At 38.9% G+C, this 18,773-nt stretch overlaps 2 protein-coding genes across 4 annotated transcripts in view; both read right to left on the bottom strand.

Annotated features, from left to right (window-relative positions):
- Positions 1 to 3,320, bottom strand: part of tmprss4a (transmembrane serine protease 4a) — a 17,814-nt gene extending 14,494 nt beyond the window's left edge. The window contains exon 1 of one of the 2 annotated variants that reach the window (XM_060887729.1): positions 3,033 to 3,320. The gene's annotated coding sequence lies outside the window, so the exon portion shown is untranslated. The remainder of the gene's footprint in view (positions 1 to 3,032) is intronic. The other variant, XM_060887730.1, reaches the window with a different exon arrangement.
- A 9,327-nt stretch (positions 3,321 to 12,647) lies between these two features.
- il10ra (interleukin 10 receptor, alpha) lies at positions 12,648 to 18,003 on the bottom strand. 2 transcript variants are annotated; one of them, XM_060888689.1, is made up of 7 exons: positions 17,776 to 18,003; positions 17,299 to 17,409; positions 16,613 to 16,785; positions 16,230 to 16,375; positions 15,910 to 16,075; positions 15,696 to 15,805; positions 12,648 to 14,274 (listed from the first exon to the last, which is right to left on the bottom strand). In XM_060888689.1, the coding sequence occupies exons 2-7, from the start codon at positions 17,373 to 17,375 to the stop codon at positions 13,420 to 13,422; spliced, it is 1,527 nt and encodes a 508-aa protein (XP_060744672.1). In that variant the 5' UTR covers positions 17,376 to 17,409; positions 17,776 to 18,003; the 3' UTR covers positions 12,648 to 13,419. The 2 variants fall into 2 exon arrangements, with proteins under 2 accessions (XP_060744672.1, XP_060744671.1); XM_060888688.1 differs by having other exon boundaries at positions 17,295 to 17,409; positions 17,776 to 18,002.
- Between the last annotated feature and the right edge of the window lie 770 nt (positions 18,004 to 18,773).

Below are 18,773 nucleotides of genomic sequence, written 5' to 3'. Positions count from 1 at the left end.
CAGACCTCCAGCTGTAAGGAGGAACGTAGTTTTTTATTTCTCTCTCACTGATATTACTGAGGTTCATTATGTCTCTAATCTCTTTAACCTCATTCTCATACTTAACTCACACACATCGCTTACTGACAAACTGCTGAAGATATTCTGACATGAGCAGAAGAGCAGAAGGCAGTCGGACTTTTCAAAAATAATTCTCTCATTTTTGTTTCATTTCTATGTATGTTTTTAAACTGGGAGAGATTTATGTATTAGTTATCTCACTAGTCTAATACATATGGGATTGTTACAGCCCCATGAGGGACACACACACCATACACACACACACACACACCATACACACACACACACACACACACACACACACACACACACCATACACACACACACCATACACACACCATACACACACACACACACACACACACACACACACACACACACACACACACACACACACACACCATACACACACCATACACACACACACACACACACACCATACACACACCATACACACACACACACCATACACACACACACACACACCATACACACACCATACACACACACACACACACACACACACACACACACACACACCATACACACACCATACACACACACACACACCATACACACACACACACACACACACACACACACCATACACACACACACACACACACACACACACCATACACACACACACACACACACACACACACACACACCATACACACACCACACACACACACACACACACACACACACACCATACACACACACACACACACACACACCATACACACACCATACACACACACACACACACACACACACACACACACACACACCATACACACACCATACACACACACACACACACACACACACCATACACACACCATACACACACCATACACACACACACACACCATACACACACACCATACACACACACACACACACACACACACACACACACACACACACCATACACACACACACACACACACACACACACCATACACACACACACACACACACACACACACCTTACACACACCATACACACACACCATACACACACACACACACACACTCACACACACACCATACACACACACCATACGCACACACACACAATACACACACCATACACACACACACACACACCATACACACACACTATACGCACACCATACACACACACCATACGCACCCACACCATACACACACACCATATGTGCACACACACACCATACACACACACACACCATACACACACACACCATAAGCGCACACACACACCATACACACACACACCATATAGAAACACACAAACACACCACACACACACACCACACACACACACCATACACACACCATACACACACGCCATACACACACACACACACACACACACTCACACACACACACACCATACACACACACCATACGCACACACACACAATACACACACCATACACACACACACACACACACACACCATACACACACACTATACGCACACCATACACACACACCATACGCACCCACACCATACACACACACCATATGTGCACACACACACCATACACACACACACCATATGCGCACACACACACCATACACACACTATACGCACACACACACACACCATACACACACACACCATAAGCGCACACACACACCATACACACACACACCATATAGAAACACACAAACACACCACACACACACACCACACACACACACCATATACAAACACATAAACACACCACACACACACACCGCACGCAATCTGAGTAAATACAGAGCAGTTCTTTTATATCTGACACTTTTAGGCATCTGAAGAACTGATCTGTTTTTTCCTTAACAATAATTCGTAAACCATGTCATTAAACCTGCCAACAAACAACCACAATTTCCAATAATATTCACTGTTAACGTAATTAACACTGTTCTCTCTGAAGCAGAACCAACTGAGTACCCGTGTGACTGATAGTGAAACCGCTTTCAAAGACACCTAAATGTTTTCCTCTTGCACATGATCCCAAATCGAGGTCAGCTCAGCAACATCGTCACACACGCTGGTCTCGTTAGGAGTTAATCTGGTATCTGTACCTACTGACAACCTACTGACTCAGGTTCTGCCACTGAATGAATGTTTCTGAGCGACCTTTATTAAAATGTGGTGAAAATAACCAGCTGAGTTTGTTGTTTATTTATAATAAATGAATTAAATTTCAGAGATTTTTATCTGTAATACAGTATATTGTTTAATATGTGTGTGTGTGTGTGTGTGTGTGTGTGTGTGTGTGTGTGGTTAAAGTCCCTGCAGCACATAAAGTAAGTGTGAGTTTGTTAAAACATTTTTAAATAGGAGCTCATGACATGAAAAATCAACTCATTTTTTTTATTTTAGTTTGTATAGAAAACAAATGCCACAGCAGTGTAAATGCAGTGAGGCACCAAATCTGCATCAGGCCTCAGTTTCTGTTATTGTACCTTTTTATCCAGTAAATGATTTTTAACAGTATACAGTGATGTGTTTTCCAGGAACATACTATAAGTTTAAATTCATATCGATCTCCCACAATGCTCTGGGTTTCGGCAATTACTGAAAGCTCGACCTGCCTGTAAATCCTGTAAAATTATAAAACTGCATTTTGCACTTACAAATCAGACTGAAACAAACTGTGTACTGTAAAATTATTTAAAATGTTTTGTAAAACTACATGAATATTGATGTATATATATATATATATATATATATATATATATATATATATATATATATATATAAATACCTATCTCAAAGTGCTTTACTTCTCCGATAATTTCAGCTGAAGTCAAAAGAAAAAAAGAAAACAATTCAAAAATAAATCCTGAACTTTGACAGCGAGTGTGTTCGTGTGAGACAGAAGACGTGTCTGAGAAAAACTTCCACATAGAAGACTTCATTTAAAAATTCAGGTTTTGAAAACAGCAGTGAAGTGAAGTTTTAATATGTGAGATTTATTACTTACTGTTCTGATGCGTTCATCTGCTCTCCAGGTTTAAGGTTTGGATGAATATTATGTCCCTGTTTTCCTCCCTGTTGCTGCTGACCCCTTTGCTCTGTGTGATTTATTGGCTCTGTTTGTCTTCCCAAACAGACTAGCTGGCTCTAGTCTGGCTCTAACCTTTCCCTACAGTTTAAATACACTATTCCTCCCTCCCACTTTTGCTCTTCACTTCCTGGAGACTTCAGTGAGAATCACACTGTATTGATTTGCAGTGAATCTGAGGGTTAAACTAACACACTGCACACTAACTAAACACCGAGAGAGCACAATGGTGTGTTTAAACTGATGTATTACTTTAATCTTCAGATACAATTACAAAAAGCCAAAAGATCCAAAAACATGTTCTCAAACATTGATCTTTACAGCTTAACAGCACGGCATAAACCTTGGACTTTGTATATTATTTTTATATAACACATAAATTACAGATTTACAACAGTCCCATAAATCAGATCAGACAATCAAGAAGTCAGTGTTATACTTATCAATAAAAATACAAATCAGTCGCAGCTACAATCAGAATGTCGCCACTTCTGTTAAACATGGGTTTATTGACAGCTCACACTTATTTAAAAAAAGATAAAAAGAAAAACAGAAATATGATTGATATAAAGAAAAGGAAAACAAACACATGTATAGTCTATGGACGTTTACAGGAGAGATAAAGATCATTTTTCCAAAGTTCTTCCTTCCCTCTTCCATGTGTTGGTGTATAAAACCTCTGTAGTGGAAACTCATGACATTCAGCACATGACTGATGTATGAACTGATGCTTGTATAATTTACAGAAATTTCACATACATGAAACGTTTCAGTGACTCGTCCTGTGCTGGAGTATAGAGTATAGAGTCTACACTAACATCCCATATGTTCACTTAGAAAGTCAAACCTAACTAAGGAAGTAATTATGGATAAACGCCTTCTTCAGAACCCTAACACTAACCCTAACACTTCCATCTGATACACAGCGCTGCTTTTGTGTGGTATTGAAGCAGACGTAGACTCTTCTCCTCTTCTCTGTGATATCGTTATACATTTCCCACTTCCTGCTAACTGAAACCCAAAACTTCAAACCCACTGTTGCTCTTTCCCATCAGTGCTGCCCTGGAGAATCAGTCACTTATCCCATTTCTAATAATATTGAGGAAGTGAATCAGTGATGAAGAAGATCTTCTTACACGCCATCAACCTAAAAATGAAGGATTCTGGGATAGAAGTTAACAGACAAAAACTTCAACCTACTAACATTTTACACAATAATGAGATTTTAAACAACCAGAAGCAGTTAAACACAATCACACTGAGGATATGTTTAATATGTTGTTTATTTATGAATGTCACCTACACACACAGGTACAGGTCACCTACACACACAGGTACAGGTCACCTACACACACAGGTACAGGTCACCTACACACACAGGTACAGGTCACCTACACACACAGGTACAGGTCACCTACACACACAGGTACAGGTCACCTACACACACAGGTACAGGTCACCTACACACACAGGTAAAGGTCACCTACACACACAGGTACAGGTCACCTACACACACAGGTACAGGTCACCTACACACACAGGTAAAGGTCACCTACACACACAGGTACAGGTCACCTACACACACAGGTAAAGGTCACCTACACACACAGGTACAGGTCACCTACACACACAGGTAAAGGTCACCTACACACACAGGTACAGGTCACCTACACACACAGGTACAGGTCACCTACACACACAGGTAAAGGTCACCTACACACACAGGTAAAGGTCACCTACACACACAGGTACAGGTCACCTACACACAGGTAAAGGTCACCTACACACACAGGTACAGGTCACCTACACACACAGGTACAGGTCACCTACACACACAGGTACAGGTCACCTACACACACAGGTACAGGTCACCTACACACACAGGTAAAGGTCACCTACACACACAGGTACAGGTCACCTACACACACAGGTACAGGTCACCTACACACACAGGTACAGGTCACCTACACACACAGGTAAAGGTCACCTACACACACAGGTAAAGGTCACCTACACACACAGGTAAAGGTCACCTACACACACAGGTAAAGGTCACCTACACACACAGGTACAGGTCACCTACACACACAGGTACAGGTCACCTACACACACAGGTACAGGTCACCTACACACACAGGTAAAGGTCACCTACACAAACAGGTACAGGTCACCTACACACACAGGTAAAGGTCACCTACACACACAGGTAAAGGTCACCTACACAAACAGGTACAGGTCACCTACACACACAGGTAAAGGTCACCTACACACACAGGTACAGGTCACCTACACACACAGGTACAGGTCACCTACACACACAGGTAACATGGACACACCCGAATCGAATCCTCAGGTTTTCTGTCCACATTTCATGTTTTATTCAGTACCCAGTGACCCCAAAAAGTGTTGAGCTATTTATAAAATTCCTCTTTTGAATGATTTCATTTGGCTAAAATGACAGAAGCTCGCATGAGTTTTCAACAGGTAACATTCATCTCCTCAAATTCTATTTCTCACACACACACACACACACAAACACACACATACACACACAAGATGCATGAAAAGCATTCTCATGCAGGTGTCCTTACTCCCTTGGTGTGTGTGTGTGTGTGTGTGTGTGTGTGTGTGTGTGTGTGTGTGTGTGTGTGTGTTTGTGTGTATGTGTAAGTGTGTGAGTGTGTGAGTGTGTGTGTATGAGTGTGTGAGTGTGTGTTTGTGTGTTTGTGTGTGAGTGTGTGTTTGTGTGTATGTGTAAGTGTGTGTGAGTGTGTTTGTGTGTGTGTGTGTGTGTGTGTGTGTGTGTGTGTGTGTGTGTGTGTTGCATCCATCTGTGTAGTTTCATAATAATGATGTCTGAATAAACTGTTTTAAAAGAATAATAAAGTTACCTGTGTTTATTTAAAGCTATAGATCCTGTATCTCTGCTGTTACAGTCAAAGTCATTATTCTGTGACTCAATACGTGTTTCTGAGGGCAAGTTGGTGCTTGTTTTCTGGGCGTGTGTCAAATTAGAGTAAAAGAGACAGAAGGAAGATTCTTCTATTCAGTCATTCACTCTATTCCAGGAAGAAAGCAGTAGGAGGAACATGGGAAAGCCCCAAAATGTAGCTTTCTCTTAAGGGAAATTATCTCACCTCATTATTACTGTTTCACAGCAGAAATATAAAGTGTTCTGTCTTTTCTTTACTAACGTCAACTCATCTCACATCCTAACAGTCAGAATTACAGGGCATCAGGAGGGGAAGTGGAACATGAGACTTTAAAATAAACAAGGTCTCATCACTATTTTTGTCCTTCTCATTATCACTCAGTCCCTTTTCCTGTCACTAGCTGTACACAGGAAGGATGAAAACTGTCTCTGTTCAGGAAAGCAGAGACACATCTGTTATTCTTCATTTCTTATATTGTGTATGGTGAAGGAGCCACCGGTCTACAGCAGAGCAAGTCTTGCCCTGTTTGGCCACTTGGTGGTGCTACAGTGAGCAAAACAATAAAATGTACACAATTTCCATATATGTTTGTAAACTTTTTTTTTTGAAAATTCTTTTTTTTAAAACCAAAGATTTGTGCATATAATTCAGTGTTTTGTGAAGTATTCAGTGTGGGCAAAAACTATTCTTGAATTCTAGTTCACTGTAGGGCTCTGACACTGCCTCTCTGCCCCTCTGCCTCTGTGCCCCTCGACCCCTTTGCTCCCCCGCCTCTCTGCCTTTTATGTCTCTCTGCCCCTCTGTCTCTCTGCCTCTCTGCCTTTTATGCCTCTCTGCCCCTCTGCCCCTCTGTCTCTCTGCCCCTCTGTCTCTCTGCCCCTCTGCCTCTCTGCCCCTCTGTCTTTCTGCCCAACAGAAGACGTTGCTCTGCTTCTTTTGCTGACTTTATATTTGATTGACTTACAATAGCAGAAAACAGCATGTATGGGAACACAAACGTCCATGACAAGTCACATGAGTAAGAAAGCAGAACATACGGATCGAATCATTTACTCATCATTTACTCATAAAAATGTTAATCAAAATTGTTTCAAAGAATTTTCCCCACATCAGAGGCTAAACTCTGATTATGAGTTTGGTGCAAAATTCTTCTGTACTAACTGTACCAAGTGTACTAACTGTACTAACTGTATTAACTATACTAACTTTACCAAGTGTACTAACTGTACTAAATGTACTAACTGTACTAAATGTACTAACTGTACCATAACATGACCTGTATCTCCTCCTGATCTTGCCGTTCATGCTGTAGCAATGATCCAGAGTTTCACTCTTTAAACAGGAAATAATCTGTTTCTACTTCTAATCCCTTGGAAATGTTTATGGGCTTAAATGTCCTAGTACAGAGACTGGAGAGTGATTGGTTAATGTGGTCAGATAGCAGAAAGTTCTCGTACAGGGCACTGACTTGAGAAGAAATATATACACCAGGAGAGTGAGTTTTATTTCACGCTACTTTAGATTTGAATTTCCCCAAGAGGGCGTTAATAAATGTATATCTGCATCATCTCATCTCATGTCATGAAAATCCAGAACTCCCAAAGCTCCGGCTCCTGAAGCATGAAAGCGACTCAACACATAAATCCATGTGTGTGTTTGTCAGCTACATAAACAAAGAAATGAGACCAAACTGAGCATGAGGAAATGTACTGTACTAATGTTCTTTTTTCATTTCTTTCTTTTTAGCTTAAGTGGACCTTCTCCTTTTACACCATGGTGAAAGTCATGCTGTTGAAAATCATCTAAACAGCTACCAGAAGTCAAACGTTTAAAAAGAAAACAGAACTTATAAAGGGAATCGTTTCCTCATTGAAAAAAGCTCAGTAATCAAAAAAGTGTATTTTTCCTTCCACTGTGGAGGCTTCAGATCAGAAGGTTATATATAAGAATGTAGAATGTTCTATATAAATCTCCTGAATCAGACATGAGGTTATTTAATAATTGTCAGATCTCATAACTGTGGCTCACTGGATACTACATTTTTTTGTACTTTACTACAGTACTATACTACAGAAAGTCTTGAACGCTTAAAACCTTCACGTAAAGTCATTACTTTTGCAGCAAATTGCTGCAAAGTGTAAAATGTAAAGGTGATCTGTTGCTGTGGCAGGATGTGGAGAATGAGGACCGTTGGTCTGCTCGTTTTCATGCTTGATGGCAGACATTTTGCGGTTTCCTTTCAGTAGTTTGAAGTATAAAGCTTAAATAAACTCGTCCAGCTGTGTGGGAGTTTCTGGTTCCACTGATGTGTTACTGGTTTTCACACAAGAAACAAACAGCTTTAATTAAGTATGAAGAAATAAATATCAGCTCCAAACCACACAGGACTCATAAGTAGTGAACATTAATCACTTAGACTTCTCTTTTAAAAGAAATCATAAGCATTTGGAGTAATTATTTATGACATCTTAATTAGCTCACACACTGCATGTCACAGTCAAATACAGAGATAAAGAGATACTAAAGAGTATTTTAGTTATTATAGCTTAGCTGCGATGGTTCTACAGCTAACTGGTGGATAAATAGATCATTTATTATCTTGTGAGATCTTTTGGTGAATTTAGAGTCTGAAATTCACACGAATTACATTGTGGCTTTAAATGGTTTTAATCTAAAGGCCAAACTGGTCTGATCTGTCCTGATCTGATGTTTCATGTCATCACTAACAGTTGTGTATATTGTGTTCTGTCAGTGTTTCACCTCTACACACTTCTCACACTCTCGGTTTGTGTTATTTTTAGCTGTTTTTTTTGCTTTTCATGTTGAACTATAAGAGAACAGGAAGTGCACCATAAATCATATGCTTCAGTTACAGTTCACATCAAACATCAGACTAAAGAAAAGGTCTGATCTCTGTGACTCCATGAGGACCACATGAGGTTCCTCTTCTATCAGCCAGGAACAGAAGCTCAGACTGACCAAGCTGAAGCTGGATCTAATCTTGTCTAATCTTCAGCTGTCCAGTTTTGGAGCCCATGATCACATTTTTAAAAACATATTTAGATTTTTGTTTCTTTCTTGTTTCACTGAGTGAAATACATCACTCAGTCGAGCGTCGATACATCATGTAGAACTCGTGTGTGAGAAGATGTGGGTGGAAACCAGCTAGCAGTCATGACTAAGCTTATAATAATAGACAGGATGGATGATGTTTTCTAAAGCCACAGAAACTCCACACAAGTGTTTCTTTTAAACTGTAGGTAACCTTTCTTTACAGAATCCCAAACCATCCAAAGTTATTTTCATTTCCTTTTGAAGAGTTTCTAATCTAAAGGTTAAAACCAGCGTTAAACTTTTATTCGCCTTATTGTTTAAATACCATAAAGCATGAATTCCTGCATTTGAGATAAAATGAAGGTCTTGGTTTTAACCTTAAAGAACTTCATGGAGATTCATGAGGGTTTGTTAGCGTTGGGTTTCTGTCAGTTACGGCATCTTCATGGTGTCTGGAGGTTTTATTCCATGGTGGAGTTCATGCTTGTTAAAGAGGTTGTGTGTTAATGAACAAGCTGCACACTTCAACTCAGCGTTTTCTTCATATGGTGTAAATATATGAACATGTAATTTGTTTAGTGCTGCAATATCAGGACAGACTTTTTATCTACTCCACTGGTCTCACCATCTCTCAGGGTAAGAGGTAAGTATACAGTACAACAAGACTCTTTTCTTTCCCTAAGGGTCCGGACAGCTGAGTCACTGGATATCTTCAGACAATGGTTGAAGTCCTACTTCTTCATGAAACACATTAACTAGCACTTTATCCCCTGTTTGTTGTATGTGTGTAAAGGGGACGAGTATGTGTTATATGTGTTTTAAATAAATGCTTTAGACTCGAGGGGGTCACGGTGGCTTAGTGGTTAGCACGTACACCTCACACCACCAGGGTTGGGGGTTCGATTCCCGCCTCCACCTTGTGTGTGTGGAGTTTGCATGTTCTCCCCGTGCCTCGGGGGTTTCCTCCGGGTACTTCGGTTTCCTCCCCCGGTCCAAAGACATGCATGGTAGGTTGATTGGCATCTCTGGAAAATTGTCAATAAATTATCCTGTCTTGATGCCCGATGACGCCTGAGATAGGCACAGGCTCCCCGTGACCCGAGGTAGTTCAGATAAGCGGTAGAAGATGAGAGACAGTGAGTGAGTTTTAGACTCATGATACTTTAAGTCTGTAACCTAGTGACCCTGAGTTAATGTATTCAATGATAGAGACTTAAAAGCACTTTTGTACGTCTGGATAAGAGTCTGTCACAAGATATAAATGTAGATGTAAGAACATCTTAAACGTGTCATGTTTTCATCCTGCACATGACCTTCTCCATCTCCAGACCTGATGTGAAGAAGGCAGCATGAGAAGATGTTCAGGAAACTAAAGAGTGAAGTAATTAAAGATCATTTGTTTACATTTTAGGGGTATATCATTTTAGCACCGTTAGATTTCATATCTTTTATTTAGGGTTTTTATTGAATGACTTATTTGTGACCATCAGTGAAATGGCTTGTTGTCAAAACATTCATTTGTCTTCATTTTGTCTTCAGCATGATGATATTATGTGCTGCAGTTCTCAGGAATTCCCCTTAGAGATTGATGATTAAAATAAAACTCACACCACAAAAACATTTCTGCATCAACTTCACAGACACTACTGAGCAAATCCATTACAGTTTGTTCCAAAATATCTTTCGAGAAATGTTTTTCTGCCATGTTATATTGTACTAAAGGCCCTAAATTCTGGATTCTGTTCAGGAACCTAAACCTTAGACTACAGTGTGGTGAACTTCCTGTCAGAGTTACACTTTAATGTCTCAGTGTTTTATTATGTTATTTATTATATGGACCATCTTGGTAAGAAGATCTGCCTTGTTTTACTGAGACAAAGCCAACAGTTGTAATGTAAACCACAGATTTGTGAATTAGGGATTACAGGAAACACTGAGGGCCAAATAGCACAACACATCACATATCTTTTATCTAAATCTGATCTGCGGTGGTGTAGTAGACATGCTGGGATGTTTATTCCTCTCTGTTCAGCATATAGTGTTTATTGCTGCATTCTCTATTTTAAGCAAGTTGTGTGTGTGTGTGTGTGTGTGTGTGTGTGTGTGTGTATACAGTACACTGATTCACCAGTGTTTAGATGAACTTTACTCTGCCATAATGTCATTTAAAACCTTCGAAATGTTGTATGTTTCCTCTGAATCGAATAATAAAATAATATTAGTATAAATAAATAGTAAAAGACACAAACTGATATTTCTAGTTTGAGTTAAAGGTTGTTCGTTTATCACACGTTAGATTAAGATGTCGTTCTTTTCCAACTACAGAGATTGTTTTTATAATGTTTTTCTCATTAAAATGATATGAAATTATTTAGTAAAACTGTGTCAGTAAACAAGGGAAAGCAGCGGCAGTTAAATTAAATATAACTCTGAACAATACCTAGAAGACAGCTCAGACTTTTTGTGAGTAAAAGTTGTTTTGTAATTTGGTGAGTAAAAAAAACGTTAACCTTCTGAGTCACACTGTTGGTGTTATTTCAGTTTGCACGCCATGCATCTGCTCCATCACTTAGTCCTCTGATGGATCTCATCATTTTGTTCAGCTCAGTTCACAAACATACGGCTGTGTTAAAGTGTCATGTTGATCAGTCGCTAACTTAAAAAAAGACTGATAACATTTTTATTTATATTGAAACATCATTAAATAAAGGCACATAATCAACCACTGCAGTATAGAAGCACTGCCTTCTAATGAGACATGAGAAATGTGGCTTTGTTAACATTCATTGTGGTCACTGATATACTGTAGAGACTCTGATATAGAGACTCAGAGTCATTTCTGAATAATACACTGATCGGAACCAGAGCTGTGCGATTTAATCTTGAATCTTTTTAATCTCATTATAAGAACACAGGTGTGTAGTGAGATGTCATGTCAAACCACATGCACTAAAACTCAAAAGAATCAGTTTTATGTACTTGTACTTGCATTTCTTACCTACAGAAAAAAGTGATTAACATCAATGTTCTGAATGATTCATGTTGCTTATAAAGGCATTAAAATCCATTATGACGTAATTGCTTCTGATGTTAAAGAAAAAGACAAAATACGGAATCTTTTATAAATGTATTTATTTCATTTATAAAATATTAGTTAATACAAATTTCAAACCAAACTGATTTTGAGTTAAACTTGAAGATATTAAAAATATGGCGAACAAAAATGAGTGTTCAACCACAAACAAATCATTTTTCTTCTTCTCTTCTGTGAAGGCCAGATGTTTTTATAACCACAAGGACATGAATGTCAACTCATGTGAGTAGTGAAATGAAGGAGAAGAGTCTACAGACATGGTCTTAGTTTCAATGATTTATTTAATGTGTATATATTGACTCACCATTTACCTGTGTGTAAAACCTCACTGCCATATAGAGGGCTGATCCCCTACTCACCCCCTACTCATCCCCTACCCGTCCCCTACTCGTCCCCTACTCGTCCCCTACTCATCCAAAACTCATCCCCTACCCATCCCCTACCCGTCCCCTACCCATCCTTTACTCTGTAGGTACTAGATGGCCCTTAGATGGAACGAATCAACATTGATATTGACTTCAGGAGCAGACATTGCAGAAATGAAACCCATTTCATTTTTTTAAACACTATAAAAGTTAGACAAAGCTGTTTTTCTTTGGTTGATATTGAAGCTGATGCTTGGAGTCTCATTTCTCCAAAAACCAGCACTTCCCTATTGGTTGTTGAGAAGTCTGGTGAGTTTATTGTCACTGCTGGGTCAGTGTTCCTGCGGTTTATTTTAGAGCAATTATCCTGTTCATCTGATGGTGATAAAATAGCAGGTAGATAAATATCTAAATAAATAAACTTAATATAAGTAAATATAAGGACTGGTTCTGCATCATCAGTGCTGAATCTACCCTGATACAGACCCCTGCACAATCAGGGCAAATACGCTGTGTTTGTTAATGCTCTCATACACACTGATTATACACACTGTATACCACATAAAGTCTTTCTGAAGCTTGACAAACCAGTTCTGAGCAGCAGAACAACACGCTGATTACCCAAAGTACCCTGAGTACACACATTACTCCCGTGTACCCACAGTACCCTGAGTACACACTGTACCCCTGAGTACACACATTACCCCTGAGTACCCAAAGTACCCCGAGTACACACATTACCCCTGAGTACCCAAAGTACCCTGAGTACCCAGTTGAAAGATAAAGGCCATATTTCCAGTCACATTTGTATATTTTTTGTTTTTTTGTTTTTTCATCAAGCAAAAGTCCCAGCAAGCTGTTCAGGAAAACGTAAGTTCCATGTTATCAAGTGTGAAAGATCTTGTGTCGATTGTGCAGTCTTGTTTCTGTTCATTTTGCAGTAGTGGACATGACCAGAGAATCACAGAAGATTCAGCACAGTTAGTATCTGACAGGACAGGCTCTATCACTGGGTCTTCCATGTTTAAAACTGTTTGCATTAAACCCTTCTTTGAGTAGTTACAACTCACATCATTCCCATCATCCATTAGTCTAAAGTCTGTCTGCAGTTGAGTTACAGTTTGACAAGTTTCAGAGAAGGGATTCTTAAATTTGCACCAAATGCAGTATTCATGAGATGAACACATACATGTCACCTGACCAGATCTGTATCCAGCTGATGGAGCTGCCATGTTTGATTCCATATCATTCAGAACATCCACACTTGAGGGACTCTGACTCCGATATCCATCCCCAGCCACTACCCTGGGCAACAGTTCAGTGTCTTCCCCCTCTAGAGAACCAGAACCTTCATGATGGCCCAGTCCTAAGCCACTGTCTCCTGTTCCCTCATTTTCTCCACTGCAGTCATGTATGGAGAATTGTCCTGTGGTTCTCCTAACACTTCCACTGCCTTCGGTTCCTTCCAGACTTCCACAGCCACTGTCCACTTGTACGTCTCCATTTTGTCCCTCTGTCTTTGTATTGCTGACAGACAGCTGCAGCTGTTCTATGCTCACTCCACTGTCAAGGCTTTCTCTCCTCTCTTTGTCTTCCTCAATAAATTCAATGCACTTTGTGTCTGTGTTTTTGCTGATGATTATCCATCCCTTCTCTGTCACAGTCTCCACTTGTACAGATTCGATAGTCATGGGCTTCCACACACTTACAAGTTTCTGAAAGGAAAAAGTCGCACAAGTTACATTTTTAAGCAGAGTGCTGAATACTGAATATGATCTACTGAATAACAGCATGGTTGTGTTTCAGCTGTTGATAATCAAGCCAACAGAGAGAATGTATAATTACTATCAGGTGACATTTCACACACAATGTGACCAGAGTGGACTGAGTGCAGATTGACTGACAGTCTGCAGAAAGTCATTGTATTAAAACGAAGACAAGTGGGCCAAATGTACCAGTACTGTGGTTTTAGCATTAATGTTGTAGTAGAACTTGAGTGGTGACTTCATCCTAACCTGAACCCCATGCAGCTCAGGTATCTTTACCCAGTATGGACTGTGACAATAACACATGGTCAACACAAACTGTTGGCTATATAGTCTAGGAAAGTGTACAGTATACGAGTGTATAAGAGTATACAGGAGTGTATACGAGTGTATAAGAGTATACAGGAGTGTATAAGAGTGTACAGGAGTGTATAAGAGTGTATACGAGTGTATAAGAGTATACAGGAGTGTATAAGAGTATTGAAGAGTGTATAAGAGTGTATAAGAGTGTATAAGAGTATACAGGAGTGTATAAGAGTATTGAAGAGTGTATAAGAGTGTATGAGTATTTAAAAGTGTACAGGAGCGTATTAGAGTGTATAAGAGTGTATAAGAGTATTGAAGAGTGTATAAGAGTATACAGGAGCGTATAAAAGTATACAGGAGTGTATAAGAGTGTACATGAGTGTATTAGAGTGTATAAGAGTGTACAGGAGTGTATAAGAGTATTTAAAAGTGTACAGGAGTGTGTTAGAGTGTATAAGAGTGTATACGAGGGTATAAGAGTATTGAAGAGTACACATGAGTGTATAAGAGTGTATAAGAGTATATACGAGTGTACAGGAGTATATAAGAGTGTATAAGAGTATATGAGAGTGTACAGGAGTGTATAAGAGTATTTAAAAGTGTACAGGAGTGTATAAGAGTGTATAAGAATATTTAAAAGTGTACAGGAGTGTATAAGAGTGTATATGAGGGTAAAAGAGTATTGAAGAGTACACATGAGTGTATAAAAGTATACAGGAGTGTATAAGAGTGTATAAGAGTATTTGAGTGTTCAGGAGTGTATAAGAGTATTTGAGTGTACAGGAGTGTATAAGAGCCATTACAATGCTGCTTGGACAAACATTAATTGTGCAAATAAATAAATGAATAAATTAGAGAACTATAAATGAAATTAGAGTTTAATTGTTGATACAGAAATTCCAGTGTTTCCCAGGTTAGATTTCTAAGAAATGTAAAGTGACTGTTTCACTGGTTATATGCATCAGCACTGGGCTTTATTTAGCTGTTCCTCTTTTGCTCACTGAAACTAGTTTTTTGCCTACTTTTAGTTTTGGTGAAACCAGATTAATACAGAGATTACTCACCAAAGCACTGGGCATTTTCTGGGGTCGCCTCAGGAAACAAACACAGAGCATTAGAAAGGCCATAATGCCCATCAGTCCCAGTAAAATGAGGCAAATAACCAACGTCCAATCTATAAACAAGACAATTAGGGATAAGTATTTAGTGAAGCAAAGCACCAAAGCGTTTCAGACAAGCTCTAAAGGATGTCTAAAGATCTCTTGTTAGTCACATTACCTGTTGGCAGCTTTATACAGTGTACAGGGGAGATGTTGCTAGCGTCATTGGCTGTACTCTCCACCTTCACAAGCACACAGTACACTTGCAATGGCTGCAATGAGGTAAAGGTCATGTCACCATCACCATCATCATCGTCCTCATCTCCATCAATCTTTGTCAGTGTCTGTGTATAGAGGAGTACAAAGCTTTGTGACATCACAGAGCCACAGCATGCAACTGTCAACCAGGTTAAATATCCCAGTGTACTGACTTTAATTGATCTAGGACATAATGTCAGATTTATACAGTTCATTAGAAAATCTGAGCTCGATTCATACCTGGTTTTCCTGCCCAGCTGGCCACAGGTATGTAGTGTATTGTACACCATTGGTAAAGATCTCATTAAGTATCTGTTTCCTGTATATCTTCACACGCACAGAGTATGAGGTTGATGACAGCGTGAAGGTTGGAGCAATCAGCTGACCTTAAAGATACAGGGTTTGTTCAACACATTTAGTTAGAAGAGTAAGTTGTATTTAAAACAGCTGAATAAGTTTAACAATAAGATTAGTTTATAATTTATCACATGAATATATTGCAGATTAAAGCACTCAAATACTAATAATAATACTAATAATAATACTAATAATAATAACAACAACAAGTTTTGTTTTACAACAGACAATTAACCAAAAAATAAATACAAAATGCAAATACTCACTGCGCTGAATATTAATATGTCGTCTATAACTCCAGAAGATATTGTTCTGAGTTGATAGAGCTCCAACTCGCACTCTGTAGTCTGAGTCCACGGGGAGATTTCCAATGTTACACACGGTGGTTTTAAGAAGATTACAGTGGGACACATTGGACCAGCCTTGGGAATCGGGATAACTATCAAAAGACAGGAGATGATGTTTGAGCTGATTATAGACACACAGTACAGAGGATAGTTTTATAGAACAGCATTTAGACTCAATGAGCTCCAGCAGGTCTGCATTCAGAAAACATTTTAAAACGTTCAGTTTATGTCCAGTTTTATTAGTTTATATCATATATACATGCACATATATAGAATTCTTAAGTGCATGATTTTATATATCTAAAATATATTTAAATCTAATAAATATATGTATATAATCAGCCAATCATGTGTGTTAAATCATGCAGCTACAGGTCAAGAGCTTCAGTTAATGTTCAAACATCTGATAGGAGAAAAAGTCTGATCTCTGTGACTGTTGGTTCCACATGAGCTGGTTTAAGTATTTCAGAAACTGCTGGTCTCCTATTTTTGCACACAACAGTCTCTAGAGTTTATAACGAACTACATGTTAGGAGGAGAAGGGACAGATGTTACTGTTGTGTGTGTGTGTGTGTGTGTGTGTGTGTGTGAGCTCTCCTACCTACAAAGTTGTACTTGATAGAGGTAATCCCCAGGGTTTTCCAGAGGATGGTCCCAGGTTATAGTTACGTTCCCCTCCCATATGTGAACAGTGACATTTCCTGGTATTGTGTCCGCTGACAAACAGAGAAACAAAAGTTGAAGTCTGGGTTTTTCTCAAAAATTCCCGTTTTTTTTTTCTGTTTTCTTTTTATTTTGTCATGACTTGATACTGATTATGTGCTGTGAACATATCAGACAGTTTTACTTTAAATAGTGTAAATAATCAGCTGATTCCACACATTTCATACAAAATGATTAAAATAAAACTCCATTCTTTCTTACTTAGGGAAAATCTACACTACATGACCAACACTTCAAATAATCATTCAAATAAAGTTGTATTTTATTTAACATACATATTTGATTTGTACAAAAATATGAGAAACACAGAAAGAAAAAAAGAGAAAAAAAGAGAAACACAAAGGAATGAAATCACTTACCTGCTATGTAAAGTTTCAAGTGAAGTAAAAAGATTAGAGTTGAAACCCAGTGGTTCCTTTCCATGGTGGTTTAAATATCATATCAAAACACAAGTTCACAAAATCACTGGCTGTAAAACCAACAAGACATCCAAAGCTTTGTGCGGTTTCAGATACATGGGCTTCAGTGTGTCTTCAGCTCTTCTGTCTCTAACTGATTTGCTTCACAGCATACACTTGTTTGATTTAGACAGAAAGTTCTACCCCTTCTTACACGTTTCCTCCTTATCGCCTACACCAGAACCCTGTTCCTGTTTTGCATCACACTTCTGCAAATAACTTGTTTCCATTACTGCATTTGGATTAGATGAAATGAAGTAAAGTCTGATAAAATGAAAACACAAAATTAATTACAGTTAGCAAAAGACTGCAGTAGGACTCAGAAACAGGAGTTTTGTTTAAAATGTATAATGAATAATTTTTAAATTAGATGTTAAATTTTAGCCCAACAGACTCCAGACTAAGGGATTATGTTAGGACTCTGGACTATGGGTTCAAATTTGTATTTAATGACCGGTATTTAAAAAAAAAAACCTTATTCAAATTTACCACATGTACAGTACAAGCCAACTTCTATATACCAGCAACATCTGATGCCATCTAGTGTTCATTTCTGATATTACTGCATGGTGATGTTTGTGTCTCAGCCTGACACCAGTTACACTGAGCCTGAGACACCAGTTACACACCAGTTACACTGAGCCTGAGACACCAGTTACACACCAGTTACACTGAGCCTGAGACACTAGAAGACTTTTATAAGACAAACACACATCTGTGTCTGAACTCAGGAAGTAATTTCAAGAACGATCCAGAATTTAAGTTTCACTATTGCTGATGTATCAGTGACCTTTAACAGATTAACATGTGGCACATTCATGGTCCTGAATGAAGACTTTGCTATTGTTACTTGGCAAAATAGGAGTCAACAAGAATGCTTTAGTAGTCCAAATAAAAAA

This window comes from Tachysurus vachellii, chromosome 15, assembly GCF_030014155.1.
Source record: "Tachysurus vachellii isolate PV-2020 chromosome 15, HZAU_Pvac_v1, whole genome shotgun sequence".
In the NCBI taxonomy this organism is placed as follows: domain Eukaryota; kingdom Metazoa; phylum Chordata; class Actinopteri; order Siluriformes; family Bagridae; genus Tachysurus; species Tachysurus vachellii.
This window is presented reverse-complemented; position numbering and strand designations above follow the sequence as displayed.

Coding starts and splice junctions, on each gene's coding strand:
- il10ra (XM_060888688.1), bottom strand. CDS start 17,839: ATGGAAAGGAACCACTGGGTTTCAACTCTAATCTTTTTACTTCACTTG. Junction 16,786..17,294: donor TATCAAGTACAACTTTGTAG/GTAGGAGAGCTC, acceptor GTCTTTTGATAG/TTATCCCGATTCCCAAGGCT. Junction 15,806..15,909: donor CTGTATAAAGCTGCCAACAG/GTAATGTGACTA, acceptor TCTTGTTTATAG/ATTGGACGTTGGTTATTTGC.